This window comes from Phalacrocorax carbo, chromosome 11 (genome assembly GCF_963921805.1).
Source record: "Phalacrocorax carbo chromosome 11, bPhaCar2.1, whole genome shotgun sequence".
NCBI classification, from domain to species: Eukaryota; Metazoa; Chordata; class Aves; order Suliformes; family Phalacrocoracidae; genus Phalacrocorax; species Phalacrocorax carbo.
In genome coordinates, this window is record NC_087523.1 from 16,167,915 (window position 1) to 16,185,300 (window position 17,386).

At 41.6% G+C, this 17,386-nt stretch overlaps 1 protein-coding gene across 4 annotated transcripts in view; it reads right to left on the reverse strand.

The window, feature by feature from the left end:
- Positions 1–17,086, reverse strand: part of TBC1D8B (TBC1 domain family member 8B) — a 41,132-nt gene extending 24,046 nt beyond the window's left edge. For 2 of the 4 annotated variants that reach the window (XM_064463210.1, XM_064463209.1), the window contains exons 1-5: positions 16,878–17,040; positions 5,964–6,074; positions 2,101–2,219; positions 1,476–1,701; positions 299–539 (exon numbers count right to left, since the gene is read on the reverse strand). In XM_064463210.1, the coding sequence (XP_064319280.1) occupies positions 299–539; positions 1,476–1,701; positions 2,101–2,219; positions 5,964–6,074; positions 16,878–17,007 (827 nt within the window). In that variant the 5' untranslated portion in view covers positions 17,008–17,040. The other 2 variants (XM_064463212.1, XM_064463211.1) reach the window with 2 other exon arrangements.
- Between the last annotated feature and the right edge of the window lie 300 nt (positions 17,087–17,386).

Sequence of the window (17,386 nt, forward strand, 5' to 3'; positions counted from 1 at the left end):
AAATGCTGCTGGAACACCTTTTAAAAACAAAAACTACTAAAAAACTCATTGCTGAAGCCCTGCTCTGAAGGTTTGATCACTTCCTGCCTTCATATAGCCTTTTGATACTGCAAAGTAACAATAAATTACAATGCTTACATTGCTTTCATTCCAAATTTTAATGACACACTTCTTTAAGAGAACACCAGCTTTGCTGCTGGTGTGATATGGCATGTACCTCACTGAGACAAGGATTCTCTTCCCCTTTGCCTAAAAAAGTACTGGGCCTAGAGCAGACAGACTATAAGTAACATGTTACCTCTTGGTGATCTGCAGGGGGTCATGAAGGACTGGGTCATTTTCAAATGTCTCCTTGTCAAAAAGTCTCCTAACAGCATAGTTTGCCAGCTGCTCCATGAGAAGGAATGTTTCACTGATGTGCAAAAACATGGAAAAATAGTGATCTTCCCCACGGGAGCACACATGAATGCTCTCTGTCAGAATCACATTGGAAGTCTTCTCAAGTTTTGATATTTCATCCCAGGAGATAATAAGTTTTACTGAAAATACAAATATAAGCAGACGTGAGTAACTTCTTGTTAGCTGCTACCCTCCTATTAAAAAAGAAAAGTAGCAGTCAAGAGCACTAGTGAAATATAATTAAGCAATATAGTTAAATGATTACACACTTATAAAGGGCTACAAACTCACAAGCACAAAAAACGCCCTCTTCACAACCCCTATAAAATAATTCCATTAGAAATAATTTTATAGAAAAACATTTAAGACACACCATGTATGAAAACACAAGCTTACATCACCTCTTCTTTGCTCTCATGTAAAACTGCAAATTGCAAACAAACACCATCATATAAGCTACCCCACTTAACAGTTTACCAGTAGGCACTCTTAAAGTAAATCAGTCGTGTGTGGGCATTTAGAGGAACTGTGCCCATTAGCTATGACATTTCCCAATACAAATGAAAATTAGCTTAGAAAGGATCCCACCTACCTTATACTTTCTAGTTTTCACATAAATACAGTTATAGCTCGCACTATTAGAGGCATTAGTTTGCAAATTGCAAACTAATGTTACACAGGGGAAAAAAGATATGTGCAAATGTCATCAGCGCATAGTGCACCCGTGTGAAATATTAAGTCTGTGTGTGAAGAAATAACTCTAATCCTCACAGACTGAATTAATATGCAGCATGAACTAAAGATGACAGACAACTTTTAGTTACAGTCAACTGCAACAGGTCTGCCTTCTCTCTGAAGCTCATAGAGAGGAAGAAAACTAATGGCCATTGCGTAATAAGTTACACAAATGTATTCATTTCCATAAAGTATTTTATGTTTTCAGTTTTTTCTATTCTGTGTTGACATCTGCTCATGCAGCAAAATAGCTCCCTTAGGACATAGGAAGAATTCTTCCAAATCTGAAAGATAAACAGTAAAATGTGAAGGGACTAGGCTTAGTATCGAGGCTTACTTACTTTCTGCTCCCAGCAAAAACGAGTAAAAGCTAAGGAAGTTGGTACTAAGATAAAGCCATCCTTGACAGGGCACTCTGCCCTTCCAGTAACTGCATGAGTAATAGGTAACCAACTTCTCCTGCTCTGGTAATCCGAAACACTTTTCAAATTTCATAAGACCTTCACGAAACTTCTCAGGATCTTCTTCTTTTGTGAAAGAACCTTTTCCCTCTTCAGCAATCAAACCCTAAAACAAAAGAACCAGTTACTTTATATATGCATCCATGTGGGTGGGTGTCTTGTATGTACTGCATACATACTATCCTGTTAGGAGAACGTAAGTTTTAGAACAGGTAGTCTGAGGATCAAAACACAGGTCACAAATCAAATGTGCTGGTTTCAGACTCATCCACCAAGTTTCCCACACAACATAGGCAAGACACACATTCCCAGATCTCCTCTTCTGAAACAGACATTTTATTCACTTAGTCACAAGAATTCCTGGGCTAAACATTTAGTATATATAAAGTGAACTGTTGCATTATGATGCTGTCCTTTGATATTCTGAAGAGGACATGTTATTCGTGTACATTTAGAGAAAAAAATGCTTAGCCTTTCCCAATTATGTCATGTGATTGTTACTTACTCTTATCTTTCCCTGGACAAAGCTCGTAATATCTTCATTTGAATCAAACACTGACAATGTCTTCATAACATTGTGTTCTAACCAGTCCCAGTGTTCTGTTATTTCTTCTCTGCTGGACCCTGATTGAAAGAGAAAGTTAGTATTACTTAAAATTAGAACACACTTCAATCATTTCACTACAAATATTAATCAAGAGAATACTTCGCAAATTCCCAATTCACAAAGTAATTTAGATGCACAAGTCCAAATCACAAATCTCAAATTTATAGTCCAGCTCTTCTGCACACTAAAAATGATTTGGTGTACGTTAAAAATGTATACTGCTGTGTTTTTATCTTTCAAGCCCTTTACGCAGCTATATGTCTAGCCTTTACATCCAGGAATATCTCAGCTTTGTCAACGTTGTGTGGCTTAGTGCTGAAGCCTGACTTGGACTGACAGCTCCTTCAGCTCAGCAGTAGCTCCCCAGCATGGATGGCAGAGCATCGTTAGAACACTTCCAGTCCAATAGTCTAGAAGGTCCGAAATGTGAGATCAAATTCATGAGACTAAGAAGAAAATGAAAGCTGGGCCTTTGATATCCTCAGCTGTGATCACTGGTCCACAACAGTTTCCAGAGTAGGACTCCAAGGCTTAGACCTGCTGTGCAAAATCCCTTCTAACATGGGTAAGGGTGTAAAGAATACATCAACGTAACCAGGAAGGTAATGAAAATTTGCCTTTGGATACTTGAAACAACCATTTATGCTGCTTACAACAATCAATTGCTACTTACTTGTGCTCAGAATAGGTCATGATTTTATCTCAGTCTCCATCGAGTCACATTTTAACTATATTTCTAACCACGCTAAAGCTTAGGCAACCACTGTTCAGGAACCAATGTCATCCTACCTATAATAAAGTTCTGCTTATGCTGTAATTCCAAACAATACGTTGCTTTCATGCAGTTGCAGGCTTCTACAAGAGGAAAGAAGCACACCCCATATGGAAAACGTACACCAGAACTAACTCCTGATGCAGGAAAAAAGGCTCTCTGATTGATATAAGCTGAACGATCCTTGAAATAGTGTTTGGCACCACCAGAATTAGTTTTTCTTTTTTCTTCTGGACCCTCTGGGACCCAAATTAATGGGAATAAGGACTGTTTTCCTTCATTAGATATGTGCAAGAGGAGGAATAACTTAAAAAACCTGTGTTCAATAACCATAACGAATGTAGAAACCATAGAACTAAGATAAAATTCAATGTTCCAAGAATATAAATACTGCATTTTCAAACACCTTAGAGAGAAGTCAACCTTGTTACTTTATTTACTTTACACTGCTTTTTGATCTAGGTTTTAGAGATCTATCACCTACTATATGGTGAATGTCACTGCAACTTTATAGCAAAGAAAAACCTACCTCACCTGAACTTTCCAGAAATACATTTAGATTACTGGTCTACTTTAAATACAAAGGAATACTCTTACCTACTGGCTACTTTTATAATTAGAGAAATGCGGTAGGCCAGCTTCAAAACACTTATGATGATTCATCTCATTCTTTTCACATACTCAATTATAAATAATGCGAGAGGTAACAGGTAATAAGCAGAGATGATCCTAGTGAAACTACTAGAAAAGGTCCAGCAAATTCAATATTGAGTCAGTTCTTTCAAGCCAGGTGGCTCCCCATCAGAGGGTGGGAGACAGGGAGAGGGAAAGAATTTACATAGGTTTGCATAAAGGGATTCTAGAAAATAAAATAATTGGCAGTTTCATCCTCCACAGGAATACTCACAAATAAAATCAGTGTAATCACATACTACCAATACCCCTAAGCAAGACACCTTTACAAAGTAAATTGAGAAAAAAGAAATTGTTAAAGACTAATTAAACAACTTTCAATGGACTCCACAGAATTAAAGTTGCCTTGGGAATAAATAGCAGTTGTTCCAAATATGGTCAAATAGCTAGACTGCACTACACAAGGTGGATTTGCAACAACACTTTAAAAGATTACATGAAGAGTAATTAACATAGCAATTAAATTGCAAACAAATTATTTTTCTCAGACTACAGGTGTAGACCAATTATTTGAGTCATAGTGTGAATCAGAGGCACAGATGTGACACAATAAAGATGAAACTTTTTAATAAATATTTACATTATTTCGGAGCACTGTTTCAGATCCTTAATATGTAATAGAAGGAACAAAATGTAGTCTCTTCAATTTCTTCACAGAAGGAACAATGTGTTTCCTAGCACAAAGTACAACTACGTTATGAAGCCTTTTGTTTTAAAGTATACTTGCACAGCACAGAATTGATAGAAATTCAGTCCTAAGGTGAAGATTACCCTTCGTATTTTCCCAAGGGCTCACCTGAAGGCATTCAAATTCCCCAGAGTGTATTTCCAACATACTTACCAAAGTAACTTTCTGGTAGCCTGCCACCATCAGTTCTGACTTCTTCAGCAGCAGTCCTAAAATTTTATTTACTGCCAATTCACAAACTGTTCAAATTCTATCAGCTTTATAAGGCTGCCCTTTTAAAGTGACATGTAATGAATTACATTACATTGTTACTAAACAGTTCTCTCACTGACTACCGCCCTTCAGAGAAGTCCTTGCAGATCGTGAACAGGAACAGATCTCTGTATTTTGAAAGTAGCTAACTATATAGAAAACACAGCAAGAGGCACAATTTTTCATTTAAGGTGAAACAATGAAGATTCATAATAAAGCAATAACATCAAAATCCAATGTAACAACAGCATAGCACTTACTAGTGGCATTACTCACACATGTGTTTGCAGTATGGCAGATTTCCTGCAAAGCTCATTTTTGCCACAGGCAACTAAAAGGAAGGCCTAGAGCCTGGAGAAATCTAGATTGAGTCTTGTTTCTTTACAGAACGCTACTAATTAAAAAAAAATTAAAGCATGGAAAAATGAACTAAAATATATGGTTCTTTTTCACTGTAATTATAGATGTTTTCAGAGTTTTCAATAAGCCTAAAAAATAGATTAATTCCACAACAGTGACTTTTTAGCATTAGACCACATGACAATATTAATTAATTTCAATATAAAGACAAGACCATGCCTCAGAAGAAAAACCAATGATACATGTAAAGAATAAAAAACTCCTCTCAAGTTTTGGAATGGAGGTCTCTTTGGACACCCAGTAGTTAAGCAGCCTGTAGAAAGGAATCAAGACTTTATTTCCAGCAGAAGCTGCAAAACTTAAAATAAATAAAAAAAACACCACAACAAAGTAAACCCATGCATGCTATCAAAAAGCAAGCTCTAGGAAAAAATCACATACTCTGCTCTCAAGGTCAATTTTCATTTTCATTTCCTACTGATTAATAGCACAACATAAGAAAGAGAAAGACCTTCTTATGCTACGAGAGCAACAGATATGAGGAAAAATTCAGCTCTGACCATGCCTGGGAACCTGGCTCATTTTAACAAGCAAAGATAAAACAGAAGAAAATATTAGGATAAGCAACTCCTGTTATTCCTACCTACAGCACACTTAGTACTCCCAAGGGTCAACTATCATCCTAAACTGTGCCAAGTTACACCAGGAGAACAAAAGATTGTGCCTCTGTTATTCTAAGAGAACAACAAGGCTTTAGTACCTGATGGACTACTGCAGAAAGCAGGCAATCGAAGTTGTAATATATCCATAGACATATTCTGAAAAACCAAAACCACATACGACTGTCACTCACAGATTTGCAAATCATTTGAAACCATTCAGAGGTCATGGGAATGAACAGAGATGTGAGAGGATCAACCCAAAAATGGATCACATACTTTGTACCCTCATTTTTCACTTTACAAACTCAGTTAGCCTCTAAATCATAGTACATACCGCATGCAATGGACCAGTAGACTTGAGAGTCTGGTGTCTGATGCAGGATGCGAAATGGGGCGACTTTCGATGTAGAATCCAACACCGCATCTAATGTTCCCACGAGAAGACCTGTTGCATTCAAGAAAATGTATACAGCACAGTGAAACTAAGGTTTTGAAATGTATGCTCACTTCTGATTCCTTCCTTAGCGAATAGGAACGCCACCCAAGTAAGGACTAATGAATTCTGAGAAAATGAGAAGCACAAATGAGTAGGGCAAAACATGATCCCAGAGGAACCTCTTTGGGAGGTGATGATATTTTGATCCAGTAAAAGGCATTACAAACACAAAATGAGGATGAAGACGTTTTTTGAGATAACCCCCTTGGAAGCAATAGCCATGTAGGATGATAAACGAGAGGACAACCTGAAAAGCAACATGGTAGTTCCCAGCCTTCAGTAAGGACAAGCATTAATCGAACTACCTCTTAATTAGTCATTTACTGTTGCTCTGTTTTCCAGTCACAGGAAACAGCTCTTAGGAGACTGCAATTCCTTTATGTCTGATTTTTATGAAAATCCCACTGCTTTTACATGAGCATACCATACCGTACTTTCTGTACATACGAAAGTTTTGCTGCTCATACCACACTACAGCTAGAAAATGCCTGCCGTTCTTCATAAACAGTCTATGAGATGACTCCTACTTAAAGTATGGAACACTAATATTTCATCCTACCATCACATGCCTAAATATATTACATAAATTGCATTATTTCCATATAGATTATACATCCGGGATACAACAGCCGTGTCACCTCCCTGCCACTAAATATTGAATTAGCTCCTATTAAACAGAGTTCAGATCGAAATACACTAATTTCACTAATGAGACACACTTCATCTCTCCATAACTGGGGGCAAAATGTTTCCTGAGAAAATGAGTATGCATTTTATCTTGGCTGCCAAAACCATTCTTTCTGATAATAAAAATATTAGACAAGATATCTTAAAAGTTCCTTTCAAATCTAAGATGCAGGGAATTCTAAAAGAGGAAAAATGCATACACAGAAAATACAAGCTTTTGGATCCTGACGCACAAGTAAAACTTTCTTCTTTTTACAACACAAACAAAAATACAAGCAACAATATCTTATGCTTCCCTCCTGTATTTCCTATGTTTGTCATCCTTTTAACATAGCCACATAAATGCAAAATTCAACTAATGCAAAGCTACCAAAGCAATCACACAGAGGTTTTATTCTCCTACATAAGAATTGCAAAATAAGAGATGAGATTACCAAAAAAAATATGAGAGATGCAATTACCCATAGAGATGCTATAATGTCTGTTCCACAAACCTGCTGAAATCACGGATGCAAGGCATTCCCAAAAAGATGCTATTAGGGTAGAGAGCTTGTATGCAAAGTCAATATATCCCTTACAGTACCTCTAAGTATCTTTCCATGTTCAATGACAATGATCTTTTGATTCAGGTTTTTAACATTCCATAGAAGCATTAGATTTAGATAATTTCAAATGCATTCCTCAAAAATTATTTTAGAATTTTTAGCTTGCTTTCTGGTACTTTTTGTTCCACTTTCTCTCCATTACCCCTCCCAAATTCTGAAAAATAACAACTGTGAGAGAATACAAAAAAGCAAAGTAAGACAAAATTGAGAAGGCTAGACAATCATCCTCAGAACATGGTTTTCCTAAGGATACGCTTTCAGCATAGAGCCTGTGTGACTACCTTACTGTGGCTATTCAAGTTTCAGAAAGCTTTTGTTTATCTTAAAAAAATTTGAAGTGAATAATAGTGAAAAAAAAAACAAAACAAACAAAAAAAAAACCCCAAAGACCAGTACATTACATCAAAAATACCATCTTGTCTTGTCTGCTATTCATAGGTGTAAGGTACTGTTGGAAAGTTGAATTCTTCTGTAGTTTCTAACTGAAGTCAGACATTGAACAGATAACGTTTATGTCTGTTTAAAGAGCTTTGTCTTACTGAATGAGTCATAACACTGAGCTGATCTCACAGTGGGCTTCCCTTCAGCAAACATTTTATTATTTCATTCACAATTCTCCTAAAATCATTTTCTGCTATGATATACAGGACAAGGACATTAGGCACCATTTATAAGGCTAATGCAACTGCTCTGCTTGAGAGAATGATTACAACAGCGCACTAGAAAGCAGCACTCCTCAAAATGCCCCAACAGTTTCCATCTACTCGGAAGGTCATTAGAATTTAGACACGATAAACTGCATCACACTACTATCAGTCACTAGCAGTCCCGCTAGTCAATACTGCTTTGTCCACAAATGTGACATAGACTACAGGTTTGTGCTTAAGCTGATAAATACCCAGTACATTAAGAAATAATTCCACAGCTATGGCCACTGGCATAATTGTGAGGAATCAGCAGTCTCACCTTCTTACCCTAGTCCTGAAAGTACTCTAGGAGCTGTGAATTTTTTGAATACTGTATTATCAGTGAGGGGTTCCATAAGTACCAGTTGTGGGGTGCTTCTCAGCAAGCACTCCCTTTTATTGCTATTTCTCAATGGGAAATCAAGAATCCTGTTCACCCAGGCAAGTAAGACCGCTGCGGAACAGTTTGCTGGCACTCTGCTAACTCCATTCGCACAAGCCTACTGAAAAATGATTCACTTCCAGGGTTGCAGAGATGTAAAATTCACCTGTATAATGACAAAGATATTAACTGTAAAATAAAGGAGTAGGTCTCGGCCCAGACACTAGCATTATCTCCACAACAGAGGCAAGGGGAAAGAGCAGGTCAGGCCATACTTGCAATCCCTCACTAATGAAATGCAGCACGTGTAGCTCTCAAAGAACCAATTTTAGGGACAACCTACAGAAGGTTATATACTCTCATCTCTGCTCAGAGCCAGACCCCACAGTTTCTACTGGGGATTCCATCTAAACCATTCTCTTGCCTTACTCAGGGAATGACTTCAGCTGTAGATAGAAAAGTGATGCACATTTACATGGAGAAAGGGCTCTGCTTTTAGAAAACATTTGCAATTTCACAGCTACTTGAGTAAAACTACTGGGAAATATCCTAGATACTTAAATAAATAGGGTAAAATATCCCCAAAAAATAAAATAAAGGGCAAGGAATCCAGAACAGCTTTGAAATAAGGATGCGTTCTTCCCAAGAGCCTCTAAAACATTTGCTTAACAAAATATCAACATTAGCTGCAGAGGCATGCACCAAAACATATCAACAAGGAATTTTGCTCTCAGTTGTACCAATTTATAGCAATAAAGCCAATATGTTACATGAAAATAACCGCCCAGCATTTTGTCATTTGGGGCGTTGCTTTGTTCTTCTATATTTATTTCACCGCATACATCAAGAGAGTACTAATATTTGCCTTTTTTTTTTTTGTCCTTCTCAACCCACAATCTCAAAGATTTTTTTTCCTGAAATAGCTGTCAGTTACATCTTTTTTACTACTGACAATCATCTTTAATTTAAATACGTATTTCATACCCAGCAATCTGACTACTTCCCATCCTTTGTGGGATTAGTGTAATGTAGACAGAGTAATATAAGTTCCATTTTCCCGAGGAAGAATTGGAAGCAAAGAAAACATGCTGTTGTCTCTTTTTGAAAGAGCACTATTGTTCTGAAGCAAAGTTACCACAAGCCTGTTCTCTCCTCTAATGCATAACAGAACCTTTGAGGTCAATAATTAATTATATTAAAACTGGCTCAGAGAGCCTCCTGATTTGCTATATTAGAAGTGTTATGGGACACAAAATATTTATAAGACTGTAAGAGTCTCTTACAAACAGAAATGTTCTATTAGCACAGCACTGGTCAGACCTGTTGCACTAAGGATTTTGAGAAGTAGACACTTTGATGTACAATTGAGTTCTCACTCTTATTTTATTTACATCATCATAAAACGGAGCTGTCTGAAAATACTGTAAAAGCCTTCCCTGAGTGGCAACTGCAGGAAGTGATATTCTGCAGCTGCAGTCAGCTTCATTTCAGCAATAACTGCTCACTTCTACAATCTGAAGAATTCAAAGGCTAATCAGAGCAGAACCAAAGGAGGAAAAAAATACTGTAAAACAAGTAAGTTTGTGATAGACAGCTGTGGTGGGTTGGCGCTGGCTGGACACCAGGTGCCCACCAAAGCTTCTCTATCGCTCCCCCTCCTCAGCTGGACAGGGGAAAAAAAATATGATGAAAGGCTAATGGGTCGAGATAAGGACAGGGAGATCACCCAGCAGTTACTGTCACAGGCAAACCAGACCTGACTTGGGGAAATCAGTTTAATTTATTGCCAATCAAGTAGGGTAGGGTAATGAGACAATAAAGCCAAATCTTAAAACACCTTCACTCACTCCCTTCCTTCTTCCCAGGCCCAACTTCACTCCCGATTTCTCTGCCTCCTCCCACCCAAGCAGTGCAGGAGGACGGGGAATGGGGGTTGTGGTCATCACACATTGTCTCTGCTGCTCCCTCCTCGTCAGGGGAAGGACTCCTCACACTCTTCCCCTGCTCCAGTGTGGGGGCCCTCCCATGGGAGACAGTCCTCCATGAACTACTCCAACATGAGCCCTTCCCACAGGCTGCAGTTCTTCAGGAATTGCTCCAGCTGTGGGTCCCTTCCACGGGGTGCAGCCCTTCAGGAACAGACTGCTCCTGTGTGGGTCCCCCACAGGGCCACAGGTCCTGCCAGGAGCTGGTTCCAGCATGGGCTTCCCACAGGCCCAGAGCCTCCTTTGGGCATCCACCTGCTCTGGTGTGGTGTTCTCCACAGCTGCAGGTGGGTATCTGCTCCACTGCTAACCTCCATGGGCTGCAGGGTACAGCCTGCCTCACCATGGCCTTCACCACGGGCCGCAGGGGAATCTCTGCTGCTCCCCCTCATTCCTCACTGACCTTGGTGTCTGCAGGGCTGTTCCTCTCACATATTCTCACTCCTACCTCTGCTGCTGTTCCACCACAGGTCCCCCCCCACACCTTCTTAAATACGTTATCCCAGAGCCGCTACCACCATCACTGATGGGCTCAGCCTTGGCCAGCGGCGGGCCCGTCTTGGAGCCAGCTGGCATCAGCTCTGTCAGACATGGGGGAAGCTTCTGGCATCTTCTCACAGAAGCCACTCTTGCAGCCCCCCTCGACTACCAAAATCTTGCCACACAACCCCAATACAATAGCAAACATCCCTCATTTTGATCAGATATCTGCCAGACTTCAAGAGCCAAAACCATTTACAGGCATTCTAAGCTTTACACATGATTCTTAGGTACACAGAGTCCATATAACCCTACAGAGGATACCTCGCAGCAAGAAAGCTTAGAGCAACCTTAAGAGAGGTTTTAAATATCTATGTCCTAACAACTAAAATTTCCAGGTTTGAAGAAGTATAAACGTGAAGAATAAAAATAATGAACTTAAAATTATTTTTTTTAGTTGTTTTTGTACCATAAAGTCAACCCGTTAATAAATGGTGAACTAAAAAGAAGAAACTAGAAGGCAATGTAATATCTAGATACAACTGCAAGGAATAAAATCAATATGAATAGTATATGAAACATACAGATTTACTACAAAACTGAAAGCATAAGGAAGCAAAGACAAATTCAAGTATCCTAACTACACTTCAAATGGACTATATTTTTCAGCAAAACCTTTAAAAAAATATCAGAAGATGCAGGTCCATTGAAACCAAAACTACCAGAGTAACATAGCAGACGCTATGTAACTTCCGCGAAGGCTTCTCTGGGGCAGGATATAATCTCAGGGGAGAAACACATATCCAGAGTGAACTGTTGCCAAATTACAGTGCTGGAGACCCAAACTGTAAATCCCCTGTAAATATTTACTACAGTAAATATTTCTTTACAGAGACAGGATAAAGCTTGATTCTGTTACAGCAAATAGTTCTACACAGCATTTTGGTTCAGTTTTAAAAAAAAAAAAAAGACTGAAGGCCCAGTTTTCAGTAGATAAACTACAATACAAATACATACCATATAAACCATGAAAAGCAATCATCTCTGTGTATCTGATTTAAAATACATGAATGCCAACTCGTGAATAAGACCCTTTTCTCTATTTCCTTAAATTAAGCACAGATTTTTTTTTTGCTTAATTTTATTTCCCAATCACTTGATATCATGACTAAGAAACCTCAGCTTAATAAAATACTGAGCATGGGCTGAGATGCAAATATTCTTAGTCAACTGAGATGTAAAACAGGTTAGTTTAAGGCTTCAATAAAAAAAGATTTCATCTCCATTTACCATAAGTCAAGTACATTATGGTCAGTGGTTATGACTCAGGTAAGACAACGGTAACTCGTTAAACTAAGGTGTGTATCCAAACCCTTGTGTGGCAATCTATCTTGCCTATCCATGGCAATAAAGATATCCTTAAAAGAAGGGAAAATTAGAAGCACAACTCTGAAAAAAGGTAAGTATTAGTCTCCTTGGTAAGTACTGGTCTTCTTGGTAGGTACAAATAAAAGTATTGCAAATATCACAGCTCATCCTTAACTTTGCACCTGTACAGCTGAAAAGCTGCATAGCATGAACTGGGAAGTGTGTGCTGGCCATTTTCACACCTGTCATCCCCAAATGTAAATACGCTTCCTAACAGAGCAGTGTTCTTTGTGTCACAATTCTATGCACTGCAAAATAATCTTTGCTATAGCTGCTGAAAATAACATGCAGCAGAGATCATTTCAGATCTTTATTAATCTAGCGAGTTTTCCTTTTGATTCCTATCACAGCTGAGGACCTGCAGCAAGGCAAGCCACGCCAAAAGATCAGGGTGCTAAAACACCAGCAGGTATAAATGATTTCTGCCATTTATTCTACTACTGTGTATTTAGTGATGTCACAGCACAGACCTTTAAGTTTTGAAAAGGAAGCATCACCTTTGCTGCATATCAAGTCTAGCTACAGCACAAGTTTCCTCTCCTCTCCTGCAGTTCCTATCAAAATAAATTTCTTTAAGTTTGGACAAAGATCATCAAGTACTTTTTAAATTGGTCCACCAGGAAATTCTGTTAGAGACAAGGTCCTTGCCATTGACATCCACTACTTGGTAACACTTTAACAGTATTCCTTTTAACAGATACCAGATAAGCAAAATTTCCCCAGAACACACATACAAGCCTACCGCTGTCTCCCCTTTCTCCAAAACTCCTGTGCCTGTGAGCTAGCTAGCAACGGCACAGACAACAAGCTACGTCTTTTAAAGAGCAGGAATACCAGCAGGGGCCTTCTACAGATTCAGGATGGCAATAACTGCTGCAGGAAATTAAGGACTTGAAGAGTCAGGGGTTTTCCCTACCTTTCCTAGCACGGCACATAGAACATGCAGGGAAGACTAGTTCCAACCATGTATTTCATTGATAAGTTTTTCTCGCCTAACAGTTGCACTTTACTTAAGTTTCTCAAGCGGAAAGAGGCAAATTGAAGCAATGGAAGCAGAAAACAAATAATTTGTTTTCTGACATTTCAGTGATAGACTGGTATTTTATGACACCAAATACTCACTCATATAACTACTCCTGGAATACCCATCTCTTAATTAAGGTCCTGTCTAAACTATAACCAATGCAACATCTTTGTCGCCAGCATGCTTTATCTCACTAGACCTTGGTTATGGCACACGCATTCACAACACAGGTTTTGTGTCATCCTAACCGTGCTTCAGCCTAACTACGCCCTTAACAATACAGTCTTGGAAACCTGCATAGCTCTCCCACTGCAGCTCTGCAGAAGACAGAACAACCAGTGGTCACACAGCTGCATGGCCAGACATACTTTGGGACAGTCTATTGCATGCTGAACAATCAGATTTAGAACCAGTCAAACAGGTTACAGCATCTATGTCTTTAGGTGAGGCCTAAGAAACAAAAGAAAATGAAATGTAAAGGTAAGCAGGCAAATACCTGCAGGAAGAGGGCCAAGGCTAAGCAAAACCAGCACTAGATATTTCTGTCCATTTATATCCACACTAGTCAACTTGGAACTATGCTGCATGTGGACACAAGCTTTAAGAGCTCACTGTATCATCTACAGACTACAGACTGGTCCTGCTCTAACCGTCAGTCCAGAAAGGTCACACAAACAAATCCAACTGCAGCCTTCTTCCTAGACCTAGGACCGCACGCAGAATTCCCACCCTTCCTTTCAGGTAAATGTCTCTGCCGTCACCTCTCTTTTTTTTCTTCCTTGGTCTGTACCTTCTCTAGCTATTGGCTGTGTCCTCAAAACTCACATCTCCCCTCCTTAAAGCCTGTCTCACCAAGTGTACTCGTATATTCTTGGGAATCCTTTGCTACTGCCTCCTCAGCTAGTCCCCACTACTGCTATTCAAACCCCATAGCACTGTTCATCTTTCTTCCCACTCCTGTCTTGAGGCACTGCCCTTCTCGTCCCTCACGGCTTAGTCTTGCACTGCTGCCTGCTCCTCTCACTTGCAACTCCCCAGGCCCCCAGTGCTGCCAATCAGCTGTAGCCTTGTCTCAGCAGCACAAAAATTATGTTCAGGAGAACAAGATTTTACTTGGCACATTTGTGATGACCTCATAAGACAATAGCTGTTCACCATTTTTTACTACAGTAAGCGCTAACTTTCTCGAGTGGCACATAGCAATATAAAATCTAAATCACGCAAATTATGCCAGCTTATACCTGCAAGCACAAATGTAACTGCATTTTTTCCAGTTTTCTTGTTAATCTTTCTTAATCACAATTTTAATTCAATAAGATCTCACTCTTTTTGTTTCTGTCCAGTGAAAAACATCACTTGCACAGATGAAATCTGTATGAATCCAACATTATGAGAAAAGCTACAGAAATAAAATGTGTAATGCCACATTAAAAAAAAGCATTCTACAGGAACTATCCCATTCAAGTGTTTTTCCATGCTGTCAAATCACATCAAGGACACCTTCAACAAAAACCAAAGGGCACTCAGAGGCCCCAGCTGTCTGTCCAACCGTAAGCCTATGAGGATATTTTCACATGAACACCTAATTCTAGTTCCTATTGTTTCGCTTTAGTCACAGTTCTTAAATGAATTTTGTCACGCAGAAAGACAACCTTCACACCAGCTTAGCTTCCTTGGTTTCAAAAGATACCAGGGTAGAGAAAGGCCCACCTAGCCTGATGACGACAAGATTTCTAAGGTTGCAAAATAACACCCTTGGTTCTAAGCCGAAGCCTAATGTTATCTATCTACCTATAAATCTATGGTATCCCTACAAGAGAATGTGGGATTTTGTGATGCTTTCTTTTTACACTTTCCTCATGCCCTGCAAGTGGCTCCGATGCCAACGAAGAGTGCCCCACCTCCGAGAGTGCTATTTCTATATCTGAAATTCATCAGCCAAAAGTTTGGACTTTGTGATTTTGTCCAGTAGAATGAATAGATGTTTCAACAAGACAATTACACTTTGTGACGACACAATTAGAGAGAGCCTAGAAAACCCAGAGAGATGCAATTCATGCAAAACACCCAAGAACCATATCATAGAATCACAGAATGGTTTGGGTCAGAAAGGACCTTCAGAGGCCATCTAGTCCAACGCCCCTGGGGTGAGCAGGGACATCTTCAACTAGATCAGGTTGCTCAGAGCCCGATCCAACCTGACCATGAACATTTCCAGGGATGGGGCCTCTACAACCTGCCTGTGCCAGGGTTTCACCACCCTCATTGTAGAAATATTTTTCCTTATATCCAGTCTAAATCTACCCTCCTTTAGTTTAAAACCATTACCCCTTGTCCTGTCACAACAGGCCTTGCTAAAGAGGTTGCCCCCATCCTTCCTATAGTCCCCCTTTAAGCACTGAAAGGCCACAATAAGGTCCCCCTGGAGCCTTACCTTCTCCAGGATGAACAACCCCAACTCTCTCAGCCTGTCCTCGGAGAGGTGCTCTAGCTGTCGGATCATTGTCGTGGCCCTCCTCTGGACCCACCCATATCCCACCCAAGCATTTCTCCTTGACGGTGTCAATGACAGACACCACCAGACTATGAAGGAGTCAGTTCTAGTCTGAACAGCTACCACCACAACAGAGGTCTCAGTGGTAACCGGGGTCCCTGCAGCGTGTAAGGATATAAACAGGCAAGGATTAAAAATTGAAACTTGGCTCCATACCTTGAAGTTCTCATGAAATAAAGTTTATTATATGATGGTCAATGCCCTGTTACTTTCCTGAGCCACCCCTCCTGACAAGCTCCAAGAAATCACACCCTTGTTTTTAAAATAAGTGATCAGAAATCCCTGAGCAGGAGCTTATGTCAAGCAGCCGCAGCTGCATGCAAGAAAACGGATTTGGAAATGAGCATCTTGCCAAAGCAAGACACATCGTTCGCTTCTTCTGACGTCTCCTCTTCCAACAAGCTGCAAATCTGCCTCTGGCAGGGTGTCCGCCGGAGCAAAAGGCTGTTCAGCGAGTACCAAGTGCTGGCGTACGCCGACCTCAGCCCTACGAACGCCGGCAGCTGGCCCCGAGCAGCCCCCGGCCCTGCCAGCGGGCACATCCCCGCACGCGGGCGCCCTGCTGCCCGAGTGCCTGCGGGCCCCTTCCCACACCGAGCCTGCCGGAAACTTCGGCAAACCCGCCTCTTCCCGGTGGGATGGATGCCGTCTGAAATGCCTCCCTCGTGCAAGGGAAAAGGAGGGGGGTAAGGAGGAAAGAGAACCACAGGAGAAACCCCATGAAGGTCAAGGGCTCCAAAGCTCGCCCAGGCCCCCCCTCCTCCCTGCCCCTCTGAAGCAGGGGGTCCCAGGACAGGCAAAGGGCCATACTACACCCTCCAGCACTTCCCCCAGCCCCTGAGGGGCCCGCCCTGAGGCGGCCGAACCGCGGGGACACCCTGCCCCGGCCTCCGGGGGGGAGGTGGGGGTGGGGGGCCGTACCTGCCAGCCCGCCTCCGCCCTCCTCGCCGTAGCCCCGCCGCCTCTGCAGCACGAAGTACTGGTTGGAGCGCTCCTGCACCCACAGCTTGAGGGCATTTTTCAGCAGCACCTCCTCAGGCTTCAGCCACATCGCGGCAGCCCCCTCACTCCTCCTCCCCGCCGCCGCCCATACCCGCCGCGCCGCCGGGCCTCCCGCTCCCACGTACACAGCCCCGCTGCCAAGCGCCGCCGGCGGGGCGGGGGTGGGGGCGGGGGGGCCTGAGGCATGCTGGGAACTGTAGTCCTCGCGGCCAGCTGACCGCCCAGCGCCGCTGCCTCAGGACTACACCTCCCGTCGGGCCTTGCGCGCCCGCCCGCCTCCCGCGCTGTGAGGCCGCGGCCTGCCCGGCCCTCAGGGGCGGCTGCAGCGGGAAGGGAACGTGCCGGTTCAGCGCCCTGGGGCTCGCCCCGCGCGAGGAGGCTCCCTCTGTCCCACCGGCGCGGGGCGAGGCGCTGACTCCCGGCCCCAG